This window comes from Natrix helvetica, assembly GCF_964273705.1.
Source record: "Natrix helvetica genome assembly, chromosome: 5".
Lineage (NCBI taxonomy): Eukaryota > Metazoa > Chordata > Lepidosauria > Squamata > Natricidae > Natrix > Natrix helvetica.
Genome location: NC_138551.1, coordinates 63,887,464 through 63,901,712, shown reverse-complemented (window position 1 = coordinate 63,901,712; position 14,249 = coordinate 63,887,464). Strand labels below are relative to the sequence as shown.

General features: G+C 37.7%; 1 protein-coding gene across 1 annotated transcript in view; it reads right to left on the bottom strand.

The window, feature by feature from the left end:
- Nucleotides 1–2,070: 2,070 nt before the first annotated feature.
- The window catches only part of BTBD16 (BTB domain containing 16), a 33,924-nt gene continuing 21,745 nt past the window's right edge, over nucleotides 2,071–14,249 (bottom strand). The window contains exons 11-16 of the mRNA XM_081955875.1: nucleotides 12,740–12,831; nucleotides 9,304–9,386; nucleotides 7,766–7,843; nucleotides 5,415–5,513; nucleotides 3,496–3,684; nucleotides 2,071–2,182 (exon numbers count right to left, since the gene is read on the bottom strand). Coding sequence (XP_081812001.1) covers nucleotides 2,114–2,182; nucleotides 3,496–3,684; nucleotides 5,415–5,513; nucleotides 7,766–7,843; nucleotides 9,304–9,386; nucleotides 12,740–12,831 — 610 coding nt within the window. The 3' untranslated portion in view covers nucleotides 2,071–2,113. The remainder of the gene's footprint in view (nucleotides 2,183–3,495; nucleotides 3,685–5,414; nucleotides 5,514–7,765; nucleotides 7,844–9,303; nucleotides 9,387–12,739; nucleotides 12,832–14,249) is intronic.

The following is a 14,249-nucleotide window of genomic DNA, read 5'->3' as shown; positions in this document are numbered from 1 at the left end:
TGATTTTGGTTGCGGGTAGCCAGAAGGAAGTTGCCTCGCTCAACAATCATGGGATGTCATCAATAACGGCAACCATGACTGAAGGCTTGCTTATTGCTGCAGAATAAACATACCCAGAACTACAGCTGAGTGTACCCAAATATCCCAATTCTTCAAAAGCGTATTTGCCAGAAATATTCATGGTTAGGGCATTGCTTTGTATTAGGTCAGATTAGTCACCCATCTAAAAAAATGAATAACCTCAGTAGCAGCAGATTTCCAGAGTTTCAAGTAAAGATCTTTTATATCATCTGGTATCTGAATCTTTGTAACTGAAGGTACAAAGATTCAGTATAAAAACTGAATAGACATATTTGATTGCAGGAAAATGACAATTGTCTGGAGGGAACCTGGAACCATGAAATGGGACTTCAATGCAGGAGCTTATGTAGTAGATCCACTGGGGTATATACCTCTACTACAACCTATAAAGTGCAATTGGTTCAATAATAATTAAGCCAAAACTAAAAACTCTTTGATGTTTTCTTCAATCTACAACTTCTATTACTTTACTAAGAAACAGAGTGCTAATTTTACTGTACATTAAGGATGTCTAAGAAGAATAGCACTTGTCTACTTTTCAGTATGGTGATGAAAAGAATGAACTATGATTACCCATATGAAAAAAAAAAAAAGCTGTGCTGTGATCTGATTTCTTCCTACCCCTTGTTTTCTCAACCAATGATCTATTTTGATTCCAAAACTAACTGGTAGAGTCAAAGGACTGGTGGTTATAAACAATTATCTACAAACAAAAAATAAATAAATAAAATTACCGCAGTACTGAAATTCATGTCTTTCTGTGAGGGGGTGTTTTTCATTTGCATGTTATTTAAATACAGGAGAAGAATCTTGTTCTTAAATTATCTCCAAAGGGTGAAGAAAACTTTAATTAAAATCCATTAAAAATTCTATAAAGATGGTATGTATTCAAACAATTTATATACAAGTAGTCCTCAACTTGATATCACAATTGGCCCTGGAATTTTGGTTGTAAGTCATTGCGGTCATTGTACTAGTTGTAAGTTGAGGACTACCTGCATAAAGAAAAATCTATACAGAATTTTCAATAGTGTCCAGTTGCTCCAAAAGGATAGAAAATAAGGGAAAGGAAAACAGCCACTTCTTAACCAAATGCAATTTGATGAGAGCCTGATGGAAATATATACTCCTACGAAGATTTATGCTGAGTTTTTCTGCCTTACAGTTGTTAAGATTAAAAAGGGGAAGAAAACAGGTAAAACATGATCTGATGGTTAAAGGGTGATATCAACATCTGCTCTAATTGTCATGAATCATGCATATTGCATATTCATCTGGAACCATCTACAATTTTTGTGTGCTTCCTGTGGAATTTGTGCAGTGGGAGGAGTAGCTGCAGTGGGTTGGCATGGTAATCTTATTGCTTCATCACCACTATTTATGGGAATCACAGTGAAGTTGGCTGCAAGCCAGCTGGATAAAATGAGAGAAGAAAACTTAATTACATTTCTTGTACACATGGAAGATCCTTTACTTGCTAGTTAGGACCATACCACTGCTTGAAATACAACAGCGGTTCCCAACCTCTGGGTCGTGGCCCACTACTGGACTACTGTGTGAGCACATGCAAGTTCATTTGTATGAGTGGTCGGGGCACGTGGCCACCCCCATCCCCAACAAATGAAGTTGTGCAAGCACCTGGCACTCACACCAAACCATCAGCTCTCCCACCCACTCACCCCCCAAGCCAGAAAGGTTGAGGACCAATACATGCTTAAGGAGACATGAACCAGATTTCCCAAAGTGTTATTGCCAGATTGGTTAGATATTGGTTACATATTTCAGCATTCCCAATCAATGTGTCAATCTTACCGAAGGGTACCTGGTTTGGGAAGGTCAAATTGTTTGCAGCATTACTCAAAAGCAGAATATAGATAAAGTCAATGGCCCAGTGAACTGAATATAATGGGAGAGGATACCATTTATTTTCATGTTATAGAAACTGTAGTCATCTGCCGGAACATCTCCAATTCTAACTCTCCTCTGCTAGATGTCAGAAGGAGTTCACTGATGGTGGAACAGATGTGATCTTTTAAGATGATGGGAAAAGAAGCAAAAATGTCACATAGATGGGAACTGATGGTATTCTTGCTTTCAAGATCTATGTTTGTGGGGGGAAAAGAGGAAGGGTTAACATGTTTCTACTTAGGGACCCATAAGACAAAAAATGATTTTCTTTTTTGCTAGAAGGAAAAGAGAAAAAAAGAAAATGAGATAGATCTGCAAATATTTACCCAGTTTGCCTAGAAAGATAATATCTAAAGCAGAGATGACTGGCTAGGAAATTTTGTGAGTTGAAGTCCACTGATCTTAAAGTTGCCAAGGTTGGACACTCCTGCTTTAAATAATTATTTCTTTTCATTTTAACTTTAATAAACTTTGTTAGAAAAGCTCCCCTTCCTGACTGAACTTCCTTCTGGTATACTTGCCTTATTTTACCCTGTTGGTTTCTTAGTAATTAATATGCTTGAATTATGGTGGAGACTACATAAGGTCTAGGAAAGGAGTCCCCAACTTTTCTGGCTTGGCAGATCAGCAGCAGTAGTTGTGGAGAGAGGATGGTTTCACCCACACACACACCGCTTACGCAAATGGAGCTTTGCACACTCATCTGCTGCTTGTACAGTCCAGTTCCCAATGGGCCATGAACCGTTTCTGGGCTGCAGACTGGGGGTTGGGTATTCCTGATCTAACAAATAGAAGAAGCTCAGGTGCCCATCTCAACAGGGTTGGGACCCTGAGATTGACGTTCTCAGTTTCAGGATCTGCTCAAAGAGCAAAAGTTCTCCTCCTTTACATTGAGAAACAGTGAATAAAGTCCTTTTTAGAAGGCTATATCAGGAGGACAAACATACCTAAGGGCAGAAATTGGTTTTTTAAAATGATATTTGTGTTTTTATTTATTGTGGATTGTTCCTGATTTCTCGAATCTTTTGTGGATCTTGTGATTTGATGAATCCTTTTTCCTTCATTTACAGTAAGTCATCAAATCAATGGAAGAGGCAACATACAAAAGTTTATAATCAGGCATGTTTTAAATATTGTGTTTTCTGCTGTCTTGATTTCTTTTCAACTTGTGAATTTATATTGTCTGTTCCTAATTATAAATTATTGTTCAAAACCATCTAAGACATTTTAATTGAGAAGTGCATTATAATTATTTCACAAATATTTTGTAATTGTTTAAAATGTGTCTGAATGAATGGACTAACTGCCTTTCTTTGTCTTCCCATATAATCCTTAGATCACAGTTCATTATAATCTAGGCCTTAGCCTACAAAGTTATTTTTCTTAAAGAACCCAGTAACTATGCTTCTCTGGCCCAAGAGATTACTGAAGCTCTATCCTGATTTCACTGTTTATCACCAAAAATGTTTTAAAGTAATTAGTAAATTTCTTTTGGTTTTTCCTCACCTTGCTTTTAGAAGAAGGTCTCTTAACTCCAAAGTTTTGAGTCAGCCTTTCTGTGGTGAATTCTTCCCACTTTCCATCTATTTGGCACTGTGCTTTTATTTCATACTTAACTTCTCGTTCTCTCTGTAAACTGACAGGACTGCGCTCAGCAGTAAAGAAGGATATAATTGGATCTGCATGTCTGATTCTCTGAAATGACACAGGGGTTCAATTCAGTTCTCTGCTCACCAAGGCCTATTTGCTGAAGTTATTCAAAAAAAAAACCTTTACCAATAAAACCCTAACGTAGGATAGAATATTGTTACTCCGCTAGCACTGTTTAAATACTTCATGAACTTTTTTAAAAAAATATATAGATTATTTTGGTAAGAAATGCAGGAGTGGGGAGATTAAGCAGAGTGATAGGAACAAAGACTGGGAGAGGAAAATAATATAAAATGTCTCTTTCTCTAATGCTGCCTAGGGCCCTTTTTTAGCACATTATCACTATAGAGTTCAACCCGGGACATCCTGAGTCATATGACCAAGCAAAACCAATCATCTCTACATACCAAGGTGTAAACCTACGGCTTGGATCCGATCTCCAGTTGGAACAACAGATCAGCTGAGGAAATCATTGGGGGTCAAGAGAGGACCAGCTGCAGATTCAGCTTCCTACATACCATGAGTACACAATACAGAACTTCAAGAGAAGCACACGTCAGTGTGGTCCAATATGACATGCTTAAGGTAAGTTGTGCCTTAATTCCTAGAATTCTTGGCAACTTATCTGGAGAGCATCTGAGTAGGGAAAGTGAGCTTATTGGATCTGCAAATATCTAGCTATCTAGACATAAATGGAACATAAGCTACCAAGGCACTTTTCCCATGTGAAGACCTATAAAATAAATGAATACTTTTTGCCAAAAAGATATTTCTTCAGCAAGCCACCATTATTTCTTTCCTTCTTACTGCCAAAAATAGTAAAGAAATAAAATCTTCTTTGTGTTTTTTATTATGTTGAATGTATAATCTAGCTTAACTTTTTAAATTGATGTTGAAAATCATTTTGATGCCACAAAATGCTCTTGTCTAACCTGCTAGACCAGGGGTGTCCAAACTTGGGAACTTTAAGACTTGTGGACTTCAACTCCCAGAATTCCCCAGCCAGGCTGGCTGGGGAATTCTGGGAGTTGAAGTCCACAAGTCTTAAAGTTCCCAAGTTTGGATACCCCTGTGCTAGATACATCTTCCTCTCCCAGTCCTTTCTTCAGAATTCAATTAGATTTAAAAAAAAAGAATCCTAACATGAAACTTATTACAGGTAGTCCTTGACTTACCACTACAACTGAGCCCAAAATTTCTAAGTGAATTTTACCCATCCAATGACCTTTCTTGCAACAGTTGTTAAGTGGATCAGTGCAGTAGTTAATAACATGGTTGTTAAGTGAACCTGGCTTCCCTATTGACTTTGGATGCAAAAGGGGATCACATGACCCTGGGATACTACAACCATTATAAATATGAGTCAGTTGCCAAGCGTCTGAACTTTGATCCTGTGACCATCAGGATGCTGCAAGCATTGTAAGTGTGAAAAACGGTCATAAGTCACTTTTTTCTGTAATTTCAAACAGTCACTAAATGAACTGTTGTAAGTCAAGGACTACCTGTATATAAGAAAGAGACAAAATCATCAATACTAAGCACTTAAATGATTTCTTTTCAGGTAGGCATATATAAGCCATTGTTCCCCAAGCAAATTCTTCAATATGTGAGAATATATTTTCATCCTCCATTGTCAACATGAGTCAAAATAGCTGAAGTTACCCTTCTGGTTATAGATGACAATCGTCTACATATTGCAGAATACTTAAAAGTAATACAATACTTAAAAATCCAAGTATTACTTTGAACCTCAAGAATCATAGAAATGTTCTTACTTTCATGTAAAAACTGTACGCTGAAGCATCATGTTTTATTGCTTTTAGCTCGAAGAAAAATCCATAAATGGAAATTACTTCTGCATGATATCTTGGTTCCTGAAATAATCAGCATGTTAATGTATATATAAAGGAACATATTCCAGTGTCTTAAAATATCAGAAAAGGATCAGTTATGAGGAATAAATACCGTATTTTTCAGAGTATAAGACGCACCGGAGTATAATATGCACCCAGGTTTTGAAGAGGCAATTTTTTTTAAAAAGTAGGTAGGTAGATAGAGGGATAGAGAGGGAGAGAAAGAGAGAGAAATACAGTAGGTAAGAGAGAGAGAGAGAGAGAGAGAGAGAGAGAGAGAGAGAGAGAGAGAGAGAGAGAGAGAGAGAGAGAGAGAGAGAGAGAGAGTAGTTAGGTAGATAGGTAGAGAGAGAGAGAGAGAGAGAGAGAGAGAGAGAGAGAGAGAGAGAGAGAGAGAGAGAAATACAGTAGGTAGGTAGATAGGGAGAGAGTGTAGATAGGTTGGTAGGTAGAGGGATAGAGAGAGAGAAATAGAGAGAGAGAGAAATACAGTAGATAGGTAGGGGGAGAGAGGGGGGGTAGGTAGGTAGGTATATAGGTAGATAGAGGGGGAGAGACAGAGAGAGAGAGAAATACAGTAGGTAGAGAGAGAGAGAGAGAGAGAGAGACAGAGAGAGAGAGAGTAGGTAGGTAGATAGGTACAGTAGATGTTTCCAGGTGTATTTATCCATGTGCTGGAGAAGGAAATAGCTGACAACCTGTAGCACCTAAAACTTTGTTTCTGCTGGGACAGCACTTGACTAATGAAATTCTCATCAACCACGCTAACTAAACAGCTTTCCAAAAGGGGGGAAAAAGTTTTTGCACTCTGCAAACCTCCCCAAAACGTCCCGTTTTTTTTGCAAAAACGGGCCTGGTTTTTTTTTAAAAGGGCATGAATAGCCTTGGGGGGGGGGGGCTTGCAGAGTGCTGCTGAGGGCTGGGGGGGGGGCAAAAAATGGCCCGGTTTTTGCTCATTTCTGTCCTCCCAGTCCCCAGGAGGTGTCTGAAAGCCTCCATAAGGCTATGGATGGCCATTTTGGTGAAGGGGCAGGGCTTCAGGAGGCAAAAAGTGCTGTATTCAGTGTATAAAACGCATCCAGATCTTCAGCCTCTTTTTAGAGGAAAAAGGGTGCGTCTTATACTCTGAAAAATACGGTAACCCAGTAGTACCTAATTTATTCTCTATAGGAGAATTTGCTTTGTCGTTTGCTTCCTTTTACTAATCCCCCTTACGAATTTTAGTGAAATACTACTTATTTCCGGTATCATTGTCCGCAAATAATGTAAGCTATTCACTGAGATTCCATACATGTATATATTACATTTGTATTTCTATACATACAGTAGCAGTTTGTAAAGTATCCCAGATTTTTCAAAAAAATTATTGTTCGAAGGAGAAGAAAAATACAGGAACCAATCTAACAAAACCTAAGCATTTTGATGTCTCATTCAGTTCCATGAGAGAATTGAGCATGTGTTTTAAGATTAAAATACTTATTTTTCCTCAAATAATCCCACCAAATTCAATAGGACTTTTAATAAATTTATCTAGTATAGTACTGCAATAATTTCCCCATTATTGTAAAATCATTGCAATGCAAACCTATATGCATTTATGCAGAAGTCAGTGGTATCAATTTAATGGGATTTATTCTTTAATCAAGTCTGGTTGCTATCAAAATAATGATTTTTTTTTCTTTTTTGTTAAAAACAACAGAATGAAAATCCCAATGGCCTGCGGATATGTTACAGCATGATCTCTATCGTCCAACTTCAATTTGCCAATTATAGGTGGGGTGATAGTTGAAAATTTCTACAGTGTAGACCAGTGGTGGGATTCAAAAATTTTTACTACTGAATCTGTGGGCGTAGCTTGGTAGGTGTGGCATGGCTTGATGGGTGTGGCTTGGTGGCCATGGCAGGGGAAGGATACTGTAAAATCTTCATTCCCTCTCCACTCCAGGGGAAGGTTACTGCAAAATCCCCATTCCCTCCTGATCAGCTGGGACAGGAGGCAGAGAATAGATGTGGGGGGCAGTCAGAGGTGGTATTTAGCGGTTCTCTGAACTACTCAAAATGTCCGCTACTGGTTCTCCAGAACTGGTCAGAACTTGCTGAATACCATCTCTGGTGTAGACAAATTAGGAATAAATTATATTACAGTCGGTTTCTTTGATTTCAGCAATGCACTTTATTCCCATCGATATTGCCCTCGAAGATTGTGTAAGAGATTCTGTTGACTGCATTTTGTAATTTCTCCCACTTAATTTTGCAAGTTCTTCACAGCTTACCTCCTTAAGCATAAGACCAAATCTCACTGCTTGGGTGTTAAAGTCTGCCTGAAAGGCCATGTTACCACCATTCTCTAGCTGAAAGGAAAATAAAATCTTCCATATTTAGCATGCATAAATTTGGTATTTTTTTTTCATTTAAATACAGCATTCAATAAAATGGAACAGAAAATGCAATTGTACCTCAGCCGTATGCCATTTTTTTAATCAATGTTGTATAATGTCACAAGTTTTCTATTTCGGACAGCATTTATAATTGTTTGCATCTTACATCATTGTTCCTTACATCTCACTGGTATGACCTCCTTATGTGAGTCATGGCACAGGGAGCTTTAGTGTGTCCTACAAACTTCAAACCTTAACTAAGTGACCCAAAATATCACGAGCTTTCCCATCTGAAATCTTGTAAGATTTGAGCAAACACAGACATTTTGCAGATTTTAGTATTCTGCTAGGTTTTAGTAAAATATATTGTTATCTACAATATATCAGGATCATCTGTAATACTCTCACAGATGACCAAAGGATTATTTCTGTACTTTATAATGCAGAATGATTTCACTATATATTGACACAACAATAGTTGGATGACTCTAGAAGATGCTATATTTGAAAGATCAAATGACCTGAACACTTCAGTCTGGTATCTAAATGCTAAATGATAATAGTTTCATGGCTCCCTGATTTTTTCTACCATTCTTGACCTTTAAACTGACCTATTAACTTATTTAACTGAACTATTATTCAAACAGAGAACATGTTCAAAAAGAGAAGTATTTATAGCAGGATGGATAGTCACTGAGTTTCTTCACAAAGTAATGAAAATGTTCCCTACTCCTATTTATAAACCAATGTTCAACACCTGGTAAACTTGTCAGATCTCAAAAAAGAGCTAATCAAGATCAGACACTAAGTGAGACATTACCAGGAAAAAACATCTTGGAAGGCTGGGTTTGCAAAGAGGTTATGGGTCAATTAATCAGTAGAATTGCAGCCTCCAAGGTCTCTTCCAACTCTGCTGTTCTGTTCTGTTAAGAAGACAGTAGCAAACCAATACTGTTCACTGCCATCACAACTACATGGTTGTGTACATTCCGTTATCAGGACTTGAAGAAGATTTTTTTTCCTGTGCATCAACTTCAAGTCAAGAGAAGTGAACGCTTACTTTTTTTTTGGTAAAAGCTTTTGCAAAATAAGAGTTAAGAATTAATTTGCAGTGTGGACAATGCTATTGTGCCACAATGTGGTGAAACTGATTCACTTTTCATATCAGCTTCATCACACAAACTTAGAAGTGATATTAATATAGCCATACATGTTTGTCCAATATGTTTTACCTGTGTTCTATATTTTTGTGAATAGGTCTGGATAGTGTCATCAAATATAGAGTACAGTTCCAAATTAAAGATTTTTGTTTTAATGCAGGGTCCCTGCACATATACAAAGGTAAACAGTGAAAATACCTCATATTAAAAAAAAAACCAGAGTTTAAAATCAATCCAGACTGACCCATTTTCACACTAAGCATACCAACTCACTGCATGGTAGTGATCAGACAAGATCCTTGTAAGCCATGGCAAAGGAAAGAAATTAATTTCCCATAGCTCCTCTAGATGTCTACCTTTGGAAAAGACAAAAGCAACAATTCAGTTGTTCCATTTATATTATTCAGCACCAAAGAAAAAGCTGTTTCTGATACACTAAGGAGAATAACTTATGGCCAGGTTGGATAGGTATAATAAGAATATAACAGGAATAAAGATATATGAGGTGTAGTTGGGGCTTTAAAATGCCAGAGTTGATAAAAGCACCTGAATAGTAGTTAAGAAACCTGTGGGATAAGACTGTATTCCTCCTTACTTTCTAGCATAGGATTATTATACCACAGGCATTGGACAATATCCCCTTTACATATCCTCCCTTGTGAGGATCCCTCTATTCCATCAGCAAAAGGTAGTTTTATACAGTGGTGTATTAACTATTAAGCAGACTAAGCACGTGCTTAGGGCACCAGACCCAAGGGAGCACTACAAAGTTGAGAAAGAAAAGAAAACCAATGAAGATTTGTACGGTATGTACAGGGGGGGGGGGGGCACCAAGATTTGTCAGTACTTAGGGCACCAGTGAACCTTAATCAGCCACTGGTTTTATAGGATACTCTGCCAGCTTTTGGAAACCATTCATGACTTATCTGAGGATCTGCTGACTGGACAAGGAATCTCAACAAGGTACTTAGGCTATGGGAGTGCCATCTCCAGAATATCTTATGCCGAGCACTGCCCAGAGTTTAGTGGCATCAAACTTGAAATAATTAGCTAATTTTCTCTTTTCTTCTTTCTCTGAACACTTCCTGCACTATTTTTCCTGTTCCTCACAAAAGTTTTCAGCCTCCTGGCCTTTTATCTACTCATCCTCACCCATTAGCCCTACCTGCCTATCCTGCTACAGCAGCTACACCAATCTGATTATTTATATCTGGCAAATTATAAACAAAAACTTTTCTTCCTCTGTCACTATCTCCTCCATCACTGCTACAATCATTATCTGTCATTATGAAATTTATCTGCAGTCCTTCCCAAACCTTAGGAATCTGGATTTATACCCAGTGGTACTACGGAACTCTTTCTTAGCATACCAAGATTGATTACGTTTAACTATAGTTAGGTGGGGTTTTTTTTTTTTTTTGCTTACACTCTTGTGCAAGACACAAGTGCTTTTTTTAAAAAATGGCCTTTGCCTTCCAGTTAAAATGCTCTGAAAGAAACCTGACAATTGCTCAATAAAACCCTGGTTTAGAAGTACCTTAAGGCAATTCATTACTCCTGCTGCACTTTTCACCCAGTGCTCATTCCTGCTTTTGCTTGTAATGTTAACAGAATTAAACATTGTCAAACAAAAGCAATCTTGTGTCAACAATGCACGTAATCTAAACTTGTCAGAATTGGGAGTTCTGCACAGTCTGTAGTCATGCAGTTCACCCTGTCATGAGTTTCTGCCAGCCAAACATGCCAAGGATCAAGTTTAACAACATTGGCCCATTCACCTGCTTTTGGGATATTCACACAATGAAAAATAGATTTGGCAATCATTTTTGTGTAACCGCTGCTAAATAATTTCTTATCATTTGATCACAGGGGTGCAAAGAATGTCATTTACCTCAGGCTCCTAGAGTGGGGCCTCTGTTTTTCATTTGAGGAATTAAAACAAAATGGATTGCTTAAGTCTTCCAAAACTATAGGACATTCATTTCACTCCTTAAAATACTTGACCCCTCTTTTCCCCAAAGGCCTTTGCTCAATTTTGCAATACAGTTAACATATCACACTAATCTTAAGGTGACCTTAAGTGGAAATTCCATAGCTTTCATTTAGGGCAGTGTTTCTCAACTTTGGCCATTTAAAAGATGTATGGACTTCAACTCCCAGAATTCCCTAGCAAGCATTCTGAGAAATTCTGGAAGTTGCAGTCCACATTGTACAATTTTCCAAGTTTGAGAAACATTGATTTAGAGGGGGAAATGTATCTGAAATCTATGAGGTGGAGACTTTTTAGTGCTTCTTCTGTGTTGAAAGGAGTACGTATACCATCAGCCTGCAACTGAAAGCAATTATTGTTGAAGCTTACAGTATAGCTGACGGTTTATTTTAAAGAATGTGAATAAAGAAGCTTTTCATTCACTTATTCCTGTGCCACCACAAGCAGACAATACATTTTACATAGCTGGAGGGTGTGTGTGTGTGTGTGTGTGTGTGTGTGTGTGTGTGTATCTGATATACTAGTTAAAAGCTAGTACTGGATTGGGAAGATTTGCCCTCACTATCTAACATGTGCCAATCACTCTCTTTCAGATCAACCTCTCTCACTGAGTTCTTGAAGACAAGTGGGAAGAGGTAATATTGTGGATGTTGTCTGGATTTCCAGAATGAAAGATAAGAGAGGGAGGGAAGGAGAGAGATTGATAGAGACAGAGGAAGACAGAGAGACAGCGAGAGAGAAAGAGAATTGATAAATAAACATAGTGGTTATGAAATGCCATCTCTTCTGCTGAGCATCAAGTCAAGAAAAGCAGTAAAAATGTTGTTAGATCTAAAGATGGTGTCAGATTTCTTTTCCACTGACTTGACAGGAAATATTGCATAGAATGGCAAGCAATGTATATGAGAGATCAGTCATCAGAACAGAATGTTACATGATTAGATCTACTGTCACAGCACTGATTAACTCTTGGAGAACTTGGGTGTGTCAAAGCAATGTGACTGGGCTTGGTCACTATCAAATGAGTGATCCATGCTGTCAAAGCCATCATGCTTGTCACAGACCCATCCAAGTAAGGACAAAGGAAGCAGGACTTACCTGTTTTAGGGGCCTGGAGCCTACCAAAAGTACAATCAGATTATCCTTTTTATAATGTATTGTACTTTAAAGTATAAAATGTATGTTTCTACTATTTCCTTAGATATCATGAAACAAGTGGCTAAAGACCACTTTATAGATTCAAAGCGTTATTTCCCATAACTACTTTTTCCTTTATTTTTTAACGTGTCCGTGAAAATTAATTAGGGGGCTAGAAGTGGGACTGTACAAAATTTAGAATCCCTTTCTTTGATTGAAAAAATAATTACTTTATAAAGGCTTTGCAAGGGGTCAGGAGATAAAAGTTCAATCAACTTGTTCCCAAATGAAAAAAATATATAACAGAGAAAATGTAGTTCAATCAACTTGTTCCCAAATGAAAAAAATATATAACAGAGAAAATGTAGATAGAATTTTAATATATATTTTGTATGTATTTACAGCTACATAATAATAGCTTTCTTTCATATATAGCTGTAGGAACCTGTTCTATAAAGTACCATATAAAATGGTATGTTGATAGAAATCTTACTGATTTGATGGATGTTTACAAATAAACATTGTTTTTTGTCATCACAAAATTTAGAACAGCTGAATAATCACAGAAAAAAGTAAGCTTACTTGAAGTAATGCCATGTAAACGGAGAGACTGAAAAATAGCCATGTATTGCTGTCCTTCTTCCCTTTCCAAGAAGGCACAGGTCTTGGGTAAACTAAAGAATCAGAATAATGGATCAAAGACTTTACTCAATGCCAACACAAACATTATCACCACCCTGAAACATTTAACTCTATAAACATTATTTTCCTCATGGAAAGCCTTTGCAATGCAGTGAAGAGTAAAGCTCAAGGCAGCCACAGAGACACAACTACCTCAATGCAAGGTACCTCAAATGAAATGAGATGCTCTTCCTTCAGCAATACAATGACCACTGAAAGCATGTCAACCTTAAAGTCTTCATTGTGCTGTAGCTGTTTCTTTTTAAATGTAATTGTTTGTTTGTAAATCTTTACACTCCTCAGTTTGGCATAGGAATTGTACTGTATACAGATTGTGGCAAATACATAATAGCAATAGCACTTAGAGGTATATACTACTTCATAGTGCTTTAGAGCCCTGAGCGGTTTACAGAGTTAGCATATTGCCCCCAACAACCTGGGCCCCCATTCTACGGATCTTGGAAGAATGGAAGGCTGAGGCCACCTTGAGCCCTATCAACTCCATCCGAAAGCGTTCAGGCATGTTGTTCAGAGAAACATGTGACTTACTTCTAGCTGCAACTTCAGAAAAGAGGTCACTCAGGACTTTCTGAAGATTGAGAAGGCCAGGAGCTCTGCTCCCCATGAGATATATTAGACTAGAAATTGCTCTTCAAGGAAAATTTCAGGCCTACATATTAGAGCATCTGCTGTAGGTATTGCGGGGCCTCAGGCTAGAGGGAGAAATGTCTACCCTGCTTTGTTCTCCTTTCATTGCCTCCTTAGAAATGCCTCACTATATCTAATGCTAGGGTTGGCTCTGAGAAGAGCAAGAACTTCCCTAAATAAGAGGCGGTGGGAAGGAAAGTGGAAGGAAAGTGACTGCGTAACACAAAAGGAAAGTGACTGCATAACACAAAAACATAACATCTAAACTCTGACTTACTAGCTTCATCCATTTAATTGGCTTCTTGTGAAAACTACAAAACCAAACATTGCCTAGTTGGTTGAAAGCAGAAAACCATCTCCTTTGATCTCAGAGCCACATCAGAGAAAGAGAGAAGGAAAGGGAAGTAACTCAACTCTTTCTTTAATGCAATAATAAATCATAGTTTATTGTTGTATTTATTCCCAGCCAGAACTTATATGTGTGTTTCTATACTGTAATAACATTGACTGGTGTGTCAAAATTTATTTTGGGAGTGATACACAATATGGAAAGCTTAATCTGGTAATAAAACCCTGAAAGATTATGTGCAAGGTCCCTCAAAGGTTGTTCCAAAGATTGAATCGATTCCTAACTGGAGGTAATATCTAACCAGCCATTTAGGTGGTTATATAATGATTAATAAAAGCTAAGTGCCTCATTTCAAAGCTTAGGTTTTGCCAATGCGGAAGAAAGGAGCAGCCTTGAGTTGGTAGACTAAACAAT